General features: G+C 41.8%; 1 protein-coding gene across 1 annotated transcript in view; it reads right to left on the reverse strand.

Moving 5' to 3' along the window:
- Positions 1 to 11980, reverse strand: part of EPHA1 (EPH receptor A1) — a 35599-nt gene extending 23619 nt beyond the window's left edge. Inside the window, exons 1-2 of the mRNA XM_026080311.1 lie at positions 11846 to 11980; positions 8547 to 8614 (exon numbers count right to left, since the gene is read on the reverse strand). Of these exons, the coding sequence (XP_025936096.1) occupies positions 8547 to 8614; positions 11846 to 11939 (162 nt within the window). The 5' untranslated portion in view covers positions 11940 to 11980. The remainder of the gene's footprint in view (positions 1 to 8546; positions 8615 to 11845) is intronic.
- Between the last annotated feature and the right edge of the window lie 9499 nt (positions 11981 to 21479).

Genomic DNA, 21479 nt, shown 5'->3' on the forward strand with positions numbered 1-21479 from the left:
AAGAATCTGCTGCAAAATCAAAATGTATGCCTCTGATTTTTAATGTAATATTCTTAATGAAAGTGTGTGGCAGTTTGGCTCAATCAATATGAATTACCTGGTTCTCCAGCTTTTCTGCCAATGATATTGATTGAATCTCCCTTGAAAATATAATTTTCTACCCATTTCATTCCAGACTGTATCCTTACTCCAACTGTCACAGTTTTGTCATAAGATGGGAAGAAATTCTAAAAAAAGTGGGGGGAGGGGAAGAGTTAGACTCTCTCATTTTAGCAGTGAGTGAACTGTGGTTTTATGATGCTACAGAAAACTTTCTCATGAGACTCAGAATCATAGAAAGATTTAGGTTGGAAAGGACCCTTAGAGATCATCTAGTCCAATCCCCTCCTCCAAGCAGGCTAAAAAGTTCTTAAAACTCTTTAAATTTTATTCTTTAAAACTCCTCTTAAACTCTCTTAAATTGAAATTCTTTCTTAAGTTCAAATTTAAACTGTCTTTAAACTATTCTTTAAATTCTTAAACTTTTAGAATTCTTAAAGAGTTGCTAAGAAAGCAAAGGCCAATGCATTCAAGAGGGCCATAAATTAGTAGGTTGACTTTCTAAAAAGCCTAAAGATGTGGCCATTGGATTTGAGGTCAAAAGGGTGCTCTGTACTTCTCATCAATCCGTACACTAACACAGGCACTTCATTCCAGAGATGTGTTCTTGAAAGTCACAGTCTGATGGTGTAATACAGAGTAAAACAATTCCAGTAGCAAATCAGGCTAAAACAGCTTAGTACAGCAATTAGCATTAAGTGAATGAAAACCTCAAAGATAACTTAGCAAAAGTGCTGTCTCAATGATCTCAGAACACTGTAAATTTAGAGAAAAGGAAGGCCACTTTCTTCCATGGCTAGGTCAGAATCAATATCAGGAAAGAAGTGGGGAAGAAGAGCTGTCTTTATGAGGCCAGTTAAGAATGAGCTGAATAACAAACTGAAAGGGCGTCAATGGATATGTGGTGTAAACAGTATCTGTTTGGTCTGCCTTGTGAGTAAAGGTCCAAAGATAAGAGAGGGCCCTGTACCTGCCTTTTAACATCTGCTTTGATTGGCTCTGAATTGATAATACAGTTTGAAGTTCTGAAGCCCAAGGAAGGGCTACTCTGTTTCTTCTATGAGCTTTCTGTAAGTTAGGACTGTGTCAACGAGCATGTATAGGACAACCTATGATTCCTCCATCCATCTGTGAGCCATTCCTAGGGTCTGCAGTAAGATGTAAGATGGAAATGGACTGAGACAGTTTGTATGTCTTGGAGCCACTGTCTGAGTCTCTGCAGGCATTGGTAAGGTGGTCTCTTTTGGTTTTAGTCATTTTTATGGCAAAAAAAACTTTTATGAAGATGAATAAAAATTTCATCATTGATATAAAGAGCTAGGCTACCAGTGACAGAGGCAGCAGATTGTGACATTATCGCAAATCTTTAGACTCAGACAGGAGTCACAAGAGCTTGTGCATTGCAACAGTAATGCTGTCTGCATCTCCAGCTTCCCAGGAACTTGCCCTGTCTCCTTTCAGATAAGGTCCTGCCTCCTATGACCCAGCTTTCATTCACCTCCAGGTTAGATTTGCATAGTGGCTTCCAATCTGTTGCCTGCAGACCCCCGGGGAGAGGCACAGAGCTACTTTTAAGGGACTTACAAAAGGCAAGAACAAAGGAAATATCTTGCCAGTGGGCCTAGAGTTACTAAACTAAGATGCATGTCTCCACTGGAAAAGTTAGGAGTTCATATACTGAAAAACACTGACTTGTTTGACTTTGGGTTAGAGAGTTGTACTAAGATCAAAAGACAGTCTGAGTTAGGACAGCCTGCTACAATTTACCTGGGCTTAGCAAACTACATCTTTCCCATTTAATTTGCAACAGAATTCAAAGGGCTGTTTTAATCCATGAACTCTCTTCCCTAAGAAAAATCTCAGGGCCCAAAAGGAACAATCTTTCTCAGCAATGGTACATCACTGTGTCCCAAGCCTCCAACTCACTAGCAGAACACACATCATATAACAGCTCCAATGTCTTTCCCCTGCTCACACAGAAACAGGAGAGAAATGGCTGCATTTTGCCTATAAAGTCTCTTTGAATTTTGTATGGCATTTGCATGACATCATGACCAAAAAAAAAAAGTTGTGTTAACTCTGCCTCTTGGGAGAGATTCAGGGTTGAAGGCCAACCATACATTACAGACTCAGCTGTACTACCTCAGTACCTCAGAGAAAAGACTGTGACAGTAGAGACATCTTGCTGATATCTACTGTGATACGGTGAAGAGCTCCTCTTCAGCTGAATAGATCTCACAAAAATCTGTCAGTAGGTAATGCTAGACCAGCAAGTCAAAAATAGCATCATGACACTGGTGTCTCAAAAATGTTTCAGATTGAAGTTGCTGTGACCCTTCGTCGAAAGTTTCTCAGTGCTCTTGCACGTTCCTTGCTGGTGTGGAAGACAATTTAGATGATGATGATAAAAGAAGTGTGGTGACACCTAGACACTTAACTTCACGAGTCGTATAACTTTAGATCTGAGAACAGCAGAGAGTCTGCTTTTATTTCTTTGATCTTTTGGCAATGGCCAGGAAAGTTTGATTTCATCACATCGTCTTGAAGCCTTTGATATAACTGAACATAGAAGTGATGTTTACTCATCTGCAATATCTTTCTGGGTGGGATGTCATTTTTTCCCACAATTGATTATTTTCAGGGAGGAGCAACTTTGTTAGGTAATTACTTGTTCTTTAGGGCACTAGCACATAGGTCTCCATCCCACCCATCTGCTTCAAATTTAACTTGTATTCATGTCCTTATGGGAAGATAAGGTGCTAATTTGAGCCACAGAGCTTCAGTGCATTGATTATATAACCTGTTTATCAAATTCAGGTTCTGCTGTCTGCTGATTCTCTGAACTGTCTGGCCACATTAAGGTCTTGCAGGAAAATAATTCTGCTTGCAACAGATGCTACTAGGTGAGGGAGAATGATATTCTAGTCCAACATTTCATCTAGGTAGTTTGGAAGTCTCATTTCATATGTACCTGTTCTGGTAACACCCACTAACAGTGTCAATAATTACAAAAAGGAGAGGAGGCAAAAACCACATGGTGCATCTTAAGATTTCAGAATTAATAGCTAAAGTCATATTTCCAATAAAGCAATTGATACCTCTCATGTTACTCATGCACTGTGCTGTATCTTGTATAGTATCTACCATAAATGGAAGTGAAAAATTTTTTTTTCAAGGAAAAGGGCTTTGTATGGTGTGTCAGTTATACAGTCAAGTACACTTACAGTATTTATAGAGAACCTAGGAAACAAGTCTGCTTGTTATGGACAGTACATTCTCTGTTTGTATTAGTTCCTGTTAAAGATGAGCAACAGATCAGGTGGAATTCCACACAGGGATAGTGTAATTGTGCCTTTTCTATGGGATGATCAGACAGGCTTAGGGAAGAGAAGCTGCAGGTGGTAGCATGAAAGTCACAGTGAGGAGCTGGCAGCCTGTACCTCAAGCACAGAGAAGCCAGGAACCAGGCCTTAGAAGTGGAAGTAACCCTTCAAGCAAAATTTTCTACAACTCAGTCTCTAAGCTGGTAAGAATCACACTTCAAAGCATGGGCCCACCCAGCAAGGACACAGCAGGCAACAAGAGATACAAGGCATTTTCCTTTCTAACCTGCCTGCCTGCAAACTCAGCCATGACTATTTGATATCAAATATTCGAGTTGATATTCGAATAAAAGTTGTTGGTTTTTTTAACTTTAAATAGCCTTTTGGTCTTAAGCTCCAGCTGACTTGTGGTGCTTCCCTGTTGATCTAAGGAAGTTCAGTGAACCCTGTCCACTCTCATTCAACAGCTATAAAAGGGTGAATCAGCTTGCTTAAGTTGCTAGGCAACATGGCTGTCATCATTTCAGTGCCTGAGATTTTATGGTGATGATGTAATGGTTGTACAGGATCCTCGCTTTGGCTCAGAGTGTGGTCTTTTCTGCCCCTTCAAGTCACAGAATTGAGTTGAGTAGCTGAGATCGCTACTTGATTCTGGGGCAGTAAATTCATCCTTGGCTACCTGGTTGTGGCTCATGCAATATGGCCCACTGTGCAATTATTAATTTATAGTTTACTTCTCATCTCACTTTTCATACCCCTCCTCTCACCCCTCTGATCAATACTTGAGTAAGCTAAAGGATACCTGGACATGCGTAACATTTTTTTCTTTCTCTCCCAAATCCACAAAAGATAACTTTTTTTCACTTAACAGAATATCATCAGCAAGTCTCCCCACCAGTCTGCATATCAACAGCAGCAAAGCATGGCAGGATATGACCTGAAGCCAGAGCTCTTCCCATTTCCAGTTAGTTGTGGACTTTACTAGGCATTTGTCCCTTATCTCTCTGCAGACCCTCATCACTTGCAAGAGCTACTCACCTAGGCCTGATGCTTAAGTTGAGAGCAGACTGAGGCATATAATGCTACTCTATTCCAGGGTCTCAGAGGTGCTAACGTCCCTTTGAGTTAGATCCTAAAGGACATGCATTCTCAGCAGCCGTGGGACAGACACACACAGCAGTGTTTATGATGATTATTTTTCACACTGTCTTTGGATGCTACAAAAAGCTGACTGGCTGAGGCTTGTTCCAGATAGGACTATCTGAGTAAAATATGAAGAAGTCTCATTAAGCAAGCTGCCTAGGTTTAATGAAATAAAACTCCGTAAACTAGCTACAAGCTGAGAACTGAGCACTGCTGAATCTTTAATATATAATAAAGATGGCATGATTTTGCAACTAGTAGCAGCATCAGACATCATGTGGTTTCTGAAAAAACAAATATCCAATGTTAAAAACAAAGTTACTGTGAAAAAGGACTCTTCTCCAAGCAAAGGCAGTTGCAGGGCTGGTGACAGCATGCCTCTCAAGAAAACATATCAACCACCAAAGAATATAAGTTTGTTTAATTTACAATCCATACAACTGCATAGAGACAGAATGCCATTTTGAAAGGCACAGCACACAGCATCCTGTAGTACAAATGGCAAAGAACTTAAGTGGTCACATGTACTCATGAACATATGACTGGATTATGCAAATGCTATTCCCCCTCTCACAAAAAGAACTGGAAATAAGTGGATGAAAGGAAAACTTCAAGACAGGCACACAAGCTGAGGGTGGCATAATTGCAGCAACTAAACACAATAAAAAATTGGATTGCCCAATGTTTTATATCATAGACCTATATAAATCAATATAGCAAATCCATAGGGATAGATACTACGCACATTTCAAAATATTTGCTCAGATAGAACTGGGAGGTTCTTTTGTGCCTGGGCTAAAAATGAAAACTCATAATTCTAATGAACAAACAAATGCAAAACTATCACAGAAACACAGAAAGATTTAGGTGGGAAGGGACATCTGGACCTCTACTCCAAACCGCTGCTCACAGCAAGGCTAACTTCAAAGTTAGGTCATGTTGCTCAGGTTGCCCTTGTCCGCAAAAAGCAAAATGCAGGAAGATAGTAAAAGTCATGTGAGACTTCTCATCACCATCTGTTCAAAGTTGATGCAATTACACTTGAAAGCAAAATAGAAACAGATAACTTTTTTATACTGCTCTTGTACAACCTGCCAAGTAGCAATGCCACTATGCCCGGTAGCTGAATTTGTTCATGGTAGGGTTTCAAAATTCCTTGTTGGATAGATTCAGTAATCTTTCAAATCAGTTCAGGTAAGCCAGGCTGCCTGCTGGGGGGAGGGTTAAGGAAATGTCAGAGCAAGAATTCTAGACTCTTGACACCTTCAAAGTGATCTATCATTAGCTCTGTAATACATGTTAGAAGAGGGGAATCTATTGTTAGTACTGTAATACACCTCCCCATGCCCAACTGGTATTGCTATCTCAAAAGTTCACAGAAAGAGGCAAAAATTTGAGCAAGGAATTTGTTAGATGATGGGGCAGGGGCAGGAGGGAAGGGAGATTGTAAAGCAGGAACTACAGTCTGTCTTTTCAAGGGCTTGGTTTTCAATAGTAACCTAAAATGAATGAAACACTTTCTAAACAGCCATTACAAAGCAAGCTAGCCCAAACCTTTTACCAAACAAACTTCTACAAACATTTTACTTCTGTCTTACATGACACCTTTAAGCTTAGGCAAGATTGCACTGCCAGTTAATGCACTCTAAAAGTCCAGAAAAATGATACATCCTGTCTAAAATTGACAGAGTTACAGTTTGGTTTTCCTAGGCTGAACGTATCCAGCAAACTGGATATAGATTGTGTCTGACCATGAAACGAACACACACGGCATGTCATGACTAAAACAAAGCAGAAAACAAAATTATAATTCTGCCTCCACAGAAGTATCTGCCTTCTGTCCCATGTCTCAGAGCCCCTATCCATATAAAGCATGATGATTCCTCACAGCACATTCCTCCTCTGTACAATAAGTATATTGACACAAATCCAGCTCACAGATGGGAGCTCTCTGGCATCTGAGGTTATGTACAAGTAGCATTGTTGCATGTAATCTAGATTGTCCTCGAACTCTGTAAAGTCTACAACTCTGATGTTTCCAGACAGCTATTAATAAAACCAGTCAGAGTATTTAGTATTAATCTTAGCTCTTTTGTGTAAAAATGTTCTGAATTAATCTCAGTTCTCTTTCAAACACATTTACTTCATTCTGGAAGAACGGTTTCAGAAGAAGTTGTCCAAAGTTCTTATTTCAAGAGAATCACCTATTGTTCCCTTTTTGCTTGTGGCAATTTGTCAGCCTTTCACCCAACAGTTATTGAGAAATGACGTGATTAGACAAATCCCTACAGTACAGTTGCTCAGCAGAAGTCAATAAATCTATTCATCATCCATTAGTTTCTTCATCTGTCATCAGTATCTTGAGCTATTAGTTTAGATTGCTCTCGGGCCATGTTCTCTAGAATCTTCTACAATTCTCAGTTAAAATAAAGTGCATTTTGAAAATACTTATTTAAAAAAAAAAGAAAAAAAACAGTTAGCACAAGCAGAAGGGTATGACAGCTCCTAGCATCACTAGGAACCTCCTCAGCAAAAATCAATTGCTCTATAAGAAAAGTTTTGTCTTCTTATCATATTATTTTAACTAGGCATTTTTCAGTGTTTTTCCTGTCTCTTCAAGACAGGATGACTTCATCCTGTATATGCCTGGAGCCCAATATTGGGTTAAAATCACCAGACAGATGGATGATAGTAAGAAAGGGAACTATGGACAAAATGTGACTTACACATATGTCTCATTAGGGCACCTGTTTTGAGTAGGATGTGATAAAAACCAAAACAGCTGTACAAATGAAACAAGTGCAGTTATGACAGTACATGAGAACCTCAGTATCTGGCTCTAGTTCACCCAGCAAGACTACTGGGAATAGGAGGAGGCTGTGACCTATTTAAACCAGCCACAGCATATTATGGAGGAAAGTTATGAAAATGAGTTAGGAGTAGGCTGAACCCAGGTCTACTGTATGAGCAGCCAAGGTAAAAACTCTTCCTCCCTAGGAGAGCTTGGGCTTGCTAGAAATATGAATGCATGGATGAGGAACTGGAACTATGTATTAACATACCTCTTTCTAACCACTGCAACATAGCCCGAGTTCCCTTTTCCTTTGTGCCTTCCTTCCTCCACTGCCACAATACAAAGGAAGCCATCTTTCAAACTCTCTGTTTTTCACTGACATAAATCGCAACAGTAGATGGACCACTCATCTCTGCTTGACCAAAAATAGCTGAAAGCTCAGCTGCCTTTTTGGATCCAAATTTGCTGGGCTTTCAGGAACAGATTTTGAAGCACTTCCATCAGCTCAATTTTACAGCCAGGAAACAAAGGCAAATGCTTCACTCATCAGTTGTGTGGGTCAGACACAGCATCAGGGCTGGATATCAAGTCCTAGAACACTGACACCTACCCAATAGGCCAGATTGCTGACCCATCAGTTTACAATTATTTGTTCAGTCAGCTGCTGATCATAAAAATTAAGAAAAAATTGGTAACTGAATCATTCGATTTAATAAGAGAAAAAAAGACAGAACAATCTTAAACAGACAAAGATTCTAAATCTTCACAGGCTAGTGCACAGAAATACTTCTGCCATGGTTATTTGCCAGGAGGAAGAGGCATAAGCTGTATTTGCAACATGTTAGAGGACGAAAAACCGGATGATGATTGGATTTTTCCTCTTTCTCCATTCAGGTTTATTATTTCATGAAAACAATATATTTCAAGGGCATGTTGAATCACTAAGAGCTACTGAACGGCAGTATGCATCAGAAGATTTACAGCCCTTGAAGAGCCAGGGCGTGAGGCTGCAGAGGTGAAGGGGCTGCAAGGGAGGCAGGACTTACAAAGCAAGGAATCCCCAGGAGAGGGTGGAGCTGCAGAAGAAGCCTGATTCTAGGAGGCAGGGTGAAATTTCAACATGGGTTATGTTCTTCCATCATGTAGTATTCCCAATGGCTCCCCTTCCTGGGAATGTGTATACTCACCCCCACTTCTGGAGGATCTGGAAGCCAGCCCAGTTCACCCTGTGCAGTGCTTGTGTCTAGGAGGTTCACTGAAAACCAGAAGGGGAAAACAAAATCAGGGACCCAATTCATATGGCCCATGGAGTGGCTTCATCCTAGTTTTGTCACAGAAAGCAAAGCTTGCACTTCTTCTCAGATCTCACAACCCCACATCCACTGTGTTCTTTTACCATCAAGAAGCATGGTTAGAGGAAGGAGAGGAAGAGATATGACAATGCAGCTAGTTAAAAGTTCTTTCCAATGTGTGAGACACTCTGCCTTCCATCTTCTGCTCCAGCAAGTAACACCCCTACACACAGTCAAAGACACAGCTCCATGCTAAACCCTGAGAAATCTACTCTGCTTTCTAAAGCTGCCCCCAAATGGGGGCAGGAGACTAAAACCTAGTCAAATGGGAACCCAATATTAGGAGCTGAACACATCTTTCCTTCCAGTAGGAAAGGGGCAGAAAAAATGGATGAAGAGGAGGGTGATCAAATAAATTACCAACAAAAAAGATCAATCAGTGTCACCTAGAGGTATTATTCAATGCTGAGGAGCTGGAAACATGGGAAAGTACAGAGGCAGTGTGAAGCCGTAAAAGGGATTTTCCATTGTGTCACAGTACCCAAAAGCCATGAGATACTTCAGTTTCTCAGATTGCCTACCCCTATACCTCTGATTCAGGCTGTGCACCTTCTGATCCCAGCCTTGAAATCCTTTCACTCCCCACCTGCCTCCCCATCCCCATAGGTAGCCACTACCTATGACAGCAAGGGAATAACTGCTCCAGGGCACAGCATTGCCACCTCTTGCAGAGTTGCACTGCCTGCCTGTGTGTTACAATTTGGTTCCTGGAGTTGTGTGACAAAGGAGAAACTCAGCTTTCTATTCATGTCAGCCCTCAAAGGAATTTGAGAATGTGATCAGAGTTTGCCCTGAAGTCTTGATGCAGAAAGAAATAAAAAATTTATCACTTCTTAGGCCAACAAGGAAGAGGGAGAGGAGTTGGGATAAGTCATACTGCTGGATGTGCAACTTTAGGTCCCCTCTAAATATGGTGCTGCCAGTACAGACTACTAGTTTCAGTGTGCTTTTGCAGCCCTAGCTTGGGAACATAGGAAACAGGAAAAATTCATTGGATTCCCTTTTGGATTCCTGCAGGTGTATTCAGAAGGGTCATTTCTAAACACCTTAGAAAAGAATTTGGGGGTGAAAGGTAGGAGGGGTAATATTTTAATGGCATTTAAATAACCAGATTTCCTCCTCTTCGTCTGACTGCTTTACAAATGCTGCCTGCCAACTACAACTAATAGAGTGTAAAGTGCAGATCAGCAAGAGTCCTGTGGAATGAGGAAGCAGGCTGTGGGCCCAGAATCAGAGATAAGAGGGATTGCACTGCTGTTCTCACCTCTGAAACACCCACTCAGGACTGGGAGAAGGGAAAAGCAAGAATCCAGGTTTTGCAGGTTTGCTGCATTCGCCCAGCATGGTCATATGGCAAAATCTTCCTAGCCACAGACACCCTGTCCTCACTCACTTCTCTTCTCCCTCAATCTCTCTGAGATATTTGAGATACTATTCTTGTGTTGTTGGCTCCAAAAAACTCTCAGGGTGAGGTAGCTTGTCCTTCCAGAACCATCACCCAGATAATATCTATCCCATGCACTCCAGGCCTGAAGCAGTGATGTGGAAGTGAGAGCGGCTGCATGGCAAGTTCTAGTAGAGAGCAAAGGGAAAGAAACTCAGGAAAGGCAGGGAGGGGAACCTCCCTCAGCCCATGTGCCATGCAGCTGGACCTCCAGCAGCTGTTCCTTCAGCCGCCAACTAACTGGGGTAGGCAAAGCCCATTCACAAGAAAGAGCTTTCTCAAAGTGAAACAACTAGCAGGGATGCTGCAAAAAAAGGAAGATCAAGTCACAGAGACTATGAGAGTACAGAGAATGTGAGTACTCTAGGGCTACTGGCTCTTTGGATCACAGCTTCACTCCTAAGAATCTCACTATGGCTGTCCAACTGCAAGGGAGGAGGTCTCCCCAGAAGAAGAAAAACTTCAGATAAAAGAGGGTACCAGGGAAAGGGGCTACTCCCTGCTAGACACATTCAGGAAGAGCGGATCACAGCCACAACCAAAATGAGATGGTTGAGATAGGTGAGAAACTGGCAGGGAGAAGTCCCTGAGTGTTACTGCCAACTACTGTTCACGCACTTTCAGAAACCAGAGCCTGTGTGGAGCCACCTTATATTACTTCTCACCTGGTTTGGCTTTCTCCACAATGTCTACTAGCTGCATCCATTTAGCCGAATCCTTAATACAAACATGCTAGTCAAAAACACTTTGAAAGAGCATTCAGCACACAGCATCTCAGATGAGCCCATGGCTGAACTGCCAGTTATGACTAAGTCCTCTAGACTGAGGGCCTGGAGCAGCTGAAGTAGAGAACCATCTTTGGGATGGAAAGCACCTGACACCTCTCACTGTGCAAACCAGAAATTTGAAAAGAAGTTGCTGGCAGGAATTAACTACACAAGGAGGTGGGGAACACAGCAGAGATTTATTCTTTCTCACCTCTCTATTGAAATTCTCATTCACCAGATGTTTCACAACCCCTGTGGAACTGCCAAGACGGAAGAAAAGAAGATTACTACGTCTAACAAAAGGGACTAACTGGGATGGAGAAGGGAGGCAGGGGAGGCTTAAGAGATGAGGTGGAGGAGGAAATTATAAAGCCCAGCTCTACCTTCTAACACTGAAGTAGCTGAGAGAGGCTATCTCACCTTCCCAGCCTCTGAAAAAATGACTATCCTTGCTCATAAGGGATAACTTCATGAGAGTTCTTTGAGGAAACTGTGGGGGTGTTTTGCGTGGATGGGGGGGACTTTCTGAGTTTGTGTTTAAACTTGTTATCTGCAACACTTGCATTAAATGCAAACAGAGGCAGATCTCTCCTGGATCACTGGCTATGCCAAGGTGTTTGTGCTTTAACTGTGAGAGGGTGGAGAGAGAGGGGAAACATCTGGGAGCTGCATACACAGAGTCACCAAGAGTCAAATGGCGCTTGTTCCTGGCTTTTTCTCCCCACACCCTCCTGCCCTCCCCGGACACCAGAGCCTCTGCAGTGCCTCGCCAGCTCTGCTCAGGCAGGTTGTGATGTCCCTGGGGTCCCACGCAAGTTGGCCAGGCCCTTCTCCCTGCCCTCATGGGGGGCCCTCGCCTGGTGGGGCCCTCCCCACCCAGGCCCAGCCCTGTGGGCAGAGAGACCGCCAGGTGCACCGCTTACCTTCTTTCCCCAGCACCTCAGGAGGAAGGAGAGTTGAAAAGAGAAGGAGGCCAAGGGAGAGCTCCATGCCGCTGCTTGAGGTCTTCAGTTCCATGCTGGCTGTAGAAGGGGCCTCACTCCCCGCCCCTGCCTGCTCTTCTGGCTCAGGCCCTTGAGCCTTGGCTCCTGCTCCCAGTGCATGAACCTCTCCCACACCCTCCTGATTGGAGTACATACATTGCACAACCTCCCTGCCTGGCCCACAGTTATGATGAAAGATTAAGGCAAGTGGGTGGAGAAGCCTTACTGCCTTTACCTGTTTTAAAGGGGCTGATCACAGACTTCCTATCTGGCAGGCAAATAAACCCACCTTAAAGGCAGCCACCCTTTTTCCTGGGAGCCTCCCTCTACCTTTGCTCCAGTCCTGTAAGAGGCTCCCGATTGCCATCTCCTGGGCTGCCCTTGCTACTGTCCCTGCCCCTGCTCCGGATCGACCGCCGCAGAGCAGCGCTCCGGGACCGGCCCCATGGCTCGCGGGGGCTCCTGAGCCCTGCCCAGGGCTCCGGGCTCCGCTCCCGGTTCTGCGGGCGGCTCTGCCGGGGCTGACCTAGCAACTGAGAAACCAGGATTCTCTCTCTCTGTAGGAAAACTTCATGGGACCTTAGGTTTCTTCCTTGAGGGACATAAGCATGAAACTTTTATGATACTTTTGTGGTATCTCTTCTGCCGTTCTGACATTGTTCTGTTGTCAAGGATGTTACTCCCCCCATACACCCCTTCCCATAAAATAGAGATGGTAGTATTCCTCCACTTTCTGTTGGGCTCTTTTTCTCCTTCTCTTTTCTTCCTCCTCCTCAAGGAAGACGGAAGAAGAGAATTTGTCAGGTTGCTGAGAGAGGCTAAGGAATCTCCACTCTTGGAGATGTTCTGAACTCACCTGGGCAAGGCCCTGAGCAACCTGATCTAGCGCTGGAGTAGCCCTGCTGGGAGCAGGGGTTGATACTACCGACCTCCAGACATCCCTTACACCTGAATCTTTCTGAAGGTCTCTGATTCCATAACCACACATCTTAGAAAACCAAAATCTACCCCAAGGAGGTTGAACACAAGCAAGAGAAATTCAGGCTCCTTTCAGAGGAAACAGTCAAAATACTAAGCTTTAAGTTTAACATAACACATGAAGTAAAATAATCAATTCAAATAATTCAGATGCTGAAGTCTTTCAGAGCAGTTATCCCTTAAATTTATTCCAGTTTAATCCTATCTAAAGTGCTCTTTCTCAGCCTGCAGTACTATATTAGTCTCAAATTTTTACACCTACCTTTTCCCTCCGTTTAAACCACTTCCATCACAGCACCCATATAATGTTTCCCTGTCTACATTCCATAGCTTAAGTTTGCACTAATGCAATGTATCCATTTCAGTCTTCAACTGTGAAATACTGGGCCTTCTTCATCCTATGATGTAGCACTGGGGCAGATGGACCTATAGCTAACTTCTTCTTCATGACAGGGCGATGTAGGTGAGGCCCACATAGACATGGGAATGGGAAAGGACCATTTGCAATCTGAAGGAAAGTTTCTAGGACCGCTTAAGAACTTACATCCTTTCTAAGGCAAAAGGCTTGGAACTTCAGGTCTTGCTTGCATGCAGTTCCTCAGGGCTAGCAGAGTTTGCATCCATCTCTGATTGTACAGCTCTGTAGCATATCTAAAGTGCCAAAGCCTTGGGGTGAAGAACCTGCGGATTCTCTATCTCTGTTTCATTAGTTGGCAGATATTCAGGACATTTGGTCTAAGCTACTTGCAATATGCAGGAACAGATTTATTAGGGCTTATTGGACAAGATGGCCTGAACAAGATTTACTTTCCTCTTCTTCCTCCTTTTAGGGTTGTCTGATGGGATATTCCAGCTGATGGGGATCAGAAATCATATGCACCATTGTGGGCTGGGATTCACTTTTTGTTTGTTACCTACTGCAGCTGCTTCTCAGAATATGCACAAGGGTAGCTGAAAAAAATATGTTCTAATGTCACAGCACACCAAGATTTGCAGCAAGTCTATAAACAAGTGGGAATTATCCAAAATAGAAATCCCAGATGCTTGAAACTTTACTGATACCTGGAAAAGTTCTGCTGCATTGCTTTGCTGTCTGTCCCATGCACTGAACTGCAAATCCAATGGGAAAAATAGACACTCTACACAGAGACTCTACCCAATAAATTAGAATATTATAGGTGAAATCACTGTGCAGCTCTGTTAAGTATTTCATTGACAGGATCTTTCTTCATGTGCATCACAAGGCTGGATTTTCTTGTAAACTGTTGGACAAAGCTAATTCCCTGCGTGTCTAATGCAAAAAAATCTGAAATAACTTAATTTCAAAAAAAATTTCATCATCACACCTCCACAGCACTTTCACTGTCACTGCTTCCTGGCCTTCTCTGGGACGCTATTTGATGATATGATGATAGTCACATGTTTTAAACTTACTCTCAATGTTTCTTCGGGTTGAATCTCATCTTCTGTTTCTAGTCCCTCTGAGTATTTCTGTATTGCAGAGCAAATTTTCTTCCTTCTGTTTCCCACTATTCTGTTTCATGTATTGCTGAGGCTAGGTATCTTGCTGGAATATACCACTAGACAGCACACCTGGCCTTTCCTCCTACAGAAATGTGGACTTGTGGTGGGGGAAGTGGGGAGGAACGGTACACACCAGGGTCTTGCCTTGATGTCCTGTTGGGACAAAAGGCACTCCCAAGATGCGGAGCTGGGGTGTGCTTCTTCTGAACTGCAGTACTCTTAGGTTTCTTTTATACCATTTCTTCACATTTTAGAAAGAGCTGTGAATTTCACCAACATGCTATTAAATGCCCTCCTAGATGATGAATGAAACTGAACCTAGAAACAATCTCTGGAGTCCCTCCCTTGATATTACTTCCCAGATTAACAAAGCATCCTTACATCAGTCAGCTCTTCATATTTTTAGCTTGAATCCATGCATCTTGACCTGGCTTTCAGTAAGACATTATAGTAACAAATAACTCAGAGCGCCAATGCCTCAACCACATTCTGCAACAAGTCCCACTTCAGTCTAAAAGAGGAAATTTCTCTGGAGATGTCTCTGGGAGAAGGAACCAGACCCTTATTCTTTGGCCTCTGATTCATTTCTTTTATCCATTAATTCTAGAATTCTTAAAAAAAAAAATCTCAGTGACAGCTCCATAGAACATAGGGGACATTCTGTATGATGATGTTTCATTCACTGTAGAGAATTTGTGCCCTCTCTCTCTTATTGTCACCTCCATGAGCACAGTTTGATTCTTTAATGTTTTCTTTTTTTATCTTGGAAAGTTTTCTGGCTCTACTCCCACCAGTAATTAGCTTAGAATACTTCAACTAGCTGACTTCAAACAGCCTTTTTGCAGAAGATAGACTCCTACCATCTAATGGTTTAAACTGTTAAATTTTGTACATGGACTTTTTTCATACAGCAACTCAGACTTTTTTTTTTTTTTTAAGCTGTTGGCTGAAGAGCAGGTCCTCTGGTGGTTGTCTCTTGATAACCTCTCCTGCATCAAGTCTGCCATGCTTTTACTGAGCTTACAAAACAGGAATAAACTCAATTATTGTACCATCCTGATAATGAGGAGGACCTTTCTTCTCACCAGAAATTGCCTGAGAAAATCCCTTATCCTTCATATCCCGGTTCTACTCCCTCTAGTGGTGGAATGAATCTGATGCCTTAGAGGTTCCTGATGCCTGAGTTGTGTCAGGAGCAGAGAGGAACCCATTCATCAATAATCCGCATAGCTTAAAAGTGATGTAATCAGCTTTTTCTGGTGATGTCCAGGATTTTGTTTTGTTACAAGTTAGCACTTTTGGGCCACAAACAGGCTATGAGAGACTGGGGAATCCATTTAAAAAATCTAAGCAAAACAGAGCATTATTTGTGTTAAACACTACATTTTGGATATACAGTGGAAAGCAAACCAAATCTAACCATAACATAATGTGATAAACGAACATTCACATTCCGTTTCATAAAACTGTCACAAGTGGTACAAATCTGGGTCACAAGAGTTAGTTACTTTCTAACAGATATTACAGCACATTATAAATATATATATATACACACACAAATAAATCAAAAAAGTACAGTTCTGCACTTAACACTTCTTTTTGAGCACATCTGCTTTCTGGGCATATTTGAAGACATTTGTTTATCTTGGTGGCATACGTCTTCTTATTTTGTTATTTCTATTACTGCCCGCAGGAGGAAAAAAAAAAAAAAACAGGATTCAATTTTTTTTTGAGCATTACTAACAGAACAGCAGGTGAACCATAAACACAAGATTTGACCCAGAGAACTTTGATTTCTACTAGAGATGCTCATGACCTCTTCAGGTAGATTGCAGACAAATTAGATTATAATATTTTTAGGAATGGAGTGAATTGATTCACAGATTATTATATCAGAAGTAGTCTCTGCATGGCAAGTACATATCTCTCTTTAATTTGTCATTTGTTCATATTTTCTGTCTATTCTTTCCCACTCTCAGATTAATTATGCTTAGAGGTAAGTGTGAAAATACCTCTCCAATATTGGAAAAAAATCATTAGCATTCATAACATGCTGCAAGCAGCCATATCAGTTTGATGGTGTGATTTTTAATTATTTGTTTCTTCACTGACAGCTGAATGTGTGAGCTAATGAAGCTTTTTATTTCTATTTCTTAATTAGAATTTTTTTATGTTTATCTCTGTTTCAAATCCACAGTTATCTTTATGGTCCCCTTCTTGATAAATTACAGATGCCTCAACAATCTAAACACAATAAGCTTGCCCTTATTTCTTGATGTTGCAGCATAGTCTTGATGTTGTAGCATTGCCAGCCCTTGCTATCCTGTGCATAAATGCAATAGTTGCAGCTGGTCACTGTGTTAACAACCTTTGTTCATCCTGAATGGTTTCAGTGTTGACATCAAGGGAAAATATTTGAATCAGATACCTTGTTCTCTCACAGGGGGAATGAGGGCACTGATTGTGATAGTAACATCTTCCCAACTCTTTGTCAGCTCTCTTCCCAGTTGAGCTTCCCATTTGAATTTTGAGGCTTGAACTTAAATCATGAAAACAGAAATGAATGTTGAAAGCACCTGCAGCCTGAAAACACAGTAAAACATAACACAGGCTTTGGGAGTCCAGGTTTTTAGCAGTGACTAGGCTGGACGCCAAATACTGCTGAGCCATCTGGTCTTCCCTCAGCTTTACGTACCAATTTGTAGACAGTCTTATATTTTTGAGCTTATGCAGGTCAAGCCTAGGGTACACACTGGGTGGATCTTGACCTTTCCATCTCCACTTTCTCTTTAACTTATCTAGGAGCTAACTGAACATGGCAACATATTAAATTCAAGCCAAGAGCTTTAGGTTAGGGATACAATGCTGGAATTATCACCAACCAGTTCAGTTGGCTTTTTGATCTGGGGGCCCTCGCAGAGATGGGTGAAACTGACTCTGAAACAAACCAGCTGGTGCAGAGCTTCATTCACCTCCTTCCTCAACTCCACTTCGGTCTCCTGACTATTTCTTCTCCCTTCTTCTTAGTTGCTCCCTGAGGCAGTCCATTTAAGAGACTGAAGGCCTGCACAACCTCCCAGTTGGCAAATAAAAAGCTTTTAGAGTCTAGATATTTTTGATTCTGGGGGGAAGGCCAGAATCTTTAAGGGTATTTGCTCCTTGTTAGCCTGCTTATAGGGGTGTGGACTTTGTTTTTTGAAGTTCTGTAGGATCATATCAGATTTTGTATGCTGGGTAATTTCACATAATGGCACAAAACAATCTCAGGACAGGCTTATCTACCGTCTTCTTATATATATGCAAGATTTTACAGGAAATCCTATAACATTCTAGTTTTTATCATGTTAAAGCCAATATAGCTACTGTTCTTGGCAAATTGAATGATAAACATGCGTAAAACAAGGATCCGTTCTCTAAATAGCAAATCATCATCTCCGGCAGCTTTCACCCCTCATGATAGCAAAGCCCTCGGTCTAGATTTAATACTATCCACACATCCCTTTTCATTGGCTGCAACTCCATTGTTGTAAATAGCTAGATTAGTTTCACCTTGATGCTTTCTTCCTGCTTCAGACCAAAGGACAAAAGAAGCTGTTTGGATAACTGTAGGATTATCTGCAGGTTTTCTAAGCTTTTAAAGAATGCAAAACAAGGGAGGCTGGTGGACTCACTTTGCATGTAAGACAAGATACACTGTGACAATATGCTTTAGTTCAGGCGAGGTAGTTAGAAAATCTCCTCAGTGTTCTTGATAAATTGGATTTCCAGCAGAATTTCAACTCCTCTAACCCATAACAGAAACATATCATCTTAATGAACTTTTTATAGTTAGGGTCCTAGAAAAGCAAGGATTTTTTTTTTTTTTAATTGCCAAAGTGTATGTAATTCTTTTAGGAGGTAGATTATTTATAGGAAACATTTTTAGGAAATATCTTGCCTGGATTGCCAGCAAAACATGACAGTTGGGGCTGGGGAAAATTTTTTACAGGTTTCATGCCAGTGAAAGGAAGTTTCACTGGTATCCTACCAGTACCTTGAGTACTTCGAGTGGTACTCAAGGTCTCTGACATCTTCCTCCAAACCTCTTAATTTTTGAACACATGGACAACACCGATGAGAGCTTACAGACCTTTGCTCTCCTGCTCAAACACTGGTGAAATCTGTGTTCTCATCCAGTGCCTTGCCCAGGGTAGCCTTAACAAAATCAACTGCAAGGATGAACTTTCTATTGTCATGGATCTGTAAAGCATTAAGGAAGGTGGCATTAAGGTTTACAGTTTTTTCAGGTGGTTTCACTGGGCAATCTCATAACACCTGTGTTTGACAGATCTCTGGCCTCTGCATATTTGTGATTCTAGGCACTCTCCTTCCAAGAAAGGACATGACCTTTCGTGGAATGCAGGTCCCCAGCCATGCTCATACTCTTGAGGGTCTTGAGACCTTACCCAACCCAGACAATTATGGTGCCCATGAACAGATAACTCTGCCCTATCCATCTTTGGTTGGAAGGGGAACACACACTTGTCTCACTGACATGAGTCAGACTCACTGCCTGACTGGATGCCAATTTATTAGTGTCCTCAGAATGACTGGAGCCTGGTGTTTCCTGTGAAATTCTAAAAAAGACTTCAAAATTCTCATCTTTTTTTTCTGTGCTCATCCTGCACCTGAGAGATGTTGCTGTCTTACTCCACTTAGGCATTCCCCAGCTCTCAACATACTGTGTCAAGCCAACAGGACTGAACCAGCCACTTGTAAAGGAGGGGTGAAGGAAAGGGATCTCAGGTGGCTTCTGGGGCTGGGAAGAAAATGTTTAAAGAAAGAGAAGTTCTGACCTCTGATAAACATTGGTTTCTGGAGGTAATAAACTATGTGATACTATTAAATCATAAGTTTCCCTCCTCCCACTCTTTCCCCTGATCCTCACTGCAAACCTATACAGCAAAGCCCTCCACTCAGCCCAGCTGGGCATGGAAGAGGGGCTGAGAGTGCTGTGGATGGGTGTGGGAATACTGGCTGGAGTAGGATGGGGGGATGGTCTTGGGTTCAGAGATAGCTCCTCCCTCAGTTCATTTGCAAGGACCTTGGGTGGAAACAGTGTCATCACAGAAAGCTTCCTTTCCTTGTTGTTCTCCTCACAAGTATCTCAGAAATGAAGAGTCAGGAGTCTAGCCTGGCTGCTGTTTCAGCCATCTCATCCCTCCCAAAGGCATCATCCACAGCCTCACAGTAAGGACAGGTCTGCTAAAGTGCTCTCAACCAGCATTTGTCCCTGAGGAACATCTCTAATTCAGGACAAGCCCTGCTACCCTCTCATGCAGCCGTTATCTGCATCTCTGCTATCCAGTCCCCAGAGCTGACAGAAACATGTGAGGACCCCTTCCAAGGTCCTTATCAGCATTACAAAGCTCAATGTCTTTTCCTCCCTTAGTTTTATTGTCATGTATATGAACACATCAATAGCTTCTAGAGGGCAAGTTAGAAATTTCTGCTGTAGAATCCTAGCAATCTCAGAAGGGACTTCTGGAGGCCCTAGTCCAGCCCACTGCTTACAGCAGGGTTAGCTTCAAAGCTTGATAGGACTAGACAGGGTTTGGATTTGAGGCTTCAGTTTTGTCCCATGCTCATTACAATTATTTACTATCTTTAAATCCTGTAATAGTATTTGCCTTAAAGTAGTTTTCTAATGTGTTTGCTGAGATCCTCCCTTCTCATTTTTGGCAGGCCTGGCAGGTGATTAAAATGTTCACTACAACTTTGATCATTTTAAATAACGCAGCTAAACCTTCACTCATATTAATTAAGTATTCATTGACATGAGAGCCAATATTCTGTGTTAATATGTTAGCCTGGCTAAACTGTCAACTGTAAGACTGCTTTTAATATGAGTTTTAAATTTTGCATTTCTCTTTTGTCAGATGGCTCCAAGTTAACTTCCTCAGTTACAGTGCCATTTTTTTTTACATTAGTCAAATCCACTTACCATAATTTTTAATGATTGTAGCCCAGAGAAAGCAAATATCACTCTGTTCTCTCAATCTGCCAGCAGGAAGATCTGAGGGCAGCTGGGGTGCTGAATTTCCTTTGGATTAGACAGAGAAACAGAAGCAAACCTTTTAATTTTTTCTCAGTAATTGATATGTAAAGAGGTGGGCTCTGAACTATAAGATCTGTTTGGTGTTTTGAGGAGCCACTGGGGAATGAAGTAATAAATAAAATGTTGAAGTTGCTTTCTTCTCCCTGTTCCTGTCCAAAACTGTTCTTCACTAATTTGTCTGAATCATCCTGTTCTGCCTAAATGTAGAGAACACACAAAATAACACTGCCTTGCACCTTTCAGACTCATGTCTGTTGCAGTCTAGCATACACCAGAACTCTCACTGGTATTGTTAAAGCAATTACAATAACTGCATAACTACAATAATCTTATCCTTATGCTGCCAGAGGAACAATCCAAATCTAAAGTATCTCCCTATACAAGGAAAGGTTGCATCCTCCAAAATGGGCACAGTAAATTCATACTCTTGTCAAATCCATATCCGCTTTCAATTTCATTATCTAGAATAATTCAAAGTAAGATGAATTTACACTAATGATCTTTTCGCTTGTGATGGGATGCTAGAGTGCAGCCTTTGCTAAATTTGGAGACGGTCACAGCTTAATTTCCGTTTCTTTCAAGGCATTGGCCTTCTTCTTCTAAACTTCCAGTAACACTCTTTATGTTTTCTATACTGAAAAACTTAACAACAATCTAAGAATATTTATCGTCTTCTCAGTTTGAAATCTACTTTTAAATTGATAGAAAAATAGTGAAAACAATACAGCAGCTTAAATAATGTTATGCTGATCTTTTGATCATGCTAAGCATGTCTGTGATCACAGAAATGAGATTACAAACTGGTCAAAGCTCTTCTTCCTCACAAATTGGTAAAGACATTTCTCTTTATCTAAAGTGTTATGTCAGAGACCTTTTATTTAGCAGAGATGTAGTTTTGTCAGAGATGTACAAATGCATGCTGAATTCTGCCTGGATGTTTACCCTTGTGAAGTCTAGAGAGAATCTGGTCCTAAT

Source organism: Apteryx rowi, unplaced genomic scaffold (genome assembly GCF_003343035.1).
Source record: "Apteryx rowi isolate R43461 unplaced genomic scaffold, aptRow1 scaffold_515, whole genome shotgun sequence".
Taxonomy (NCBI): Eukaryota; Metazoa; Chordata; class Aves; order Apterygiformes; family Apterygidae; genus Apteryx; species Apteryx rowi.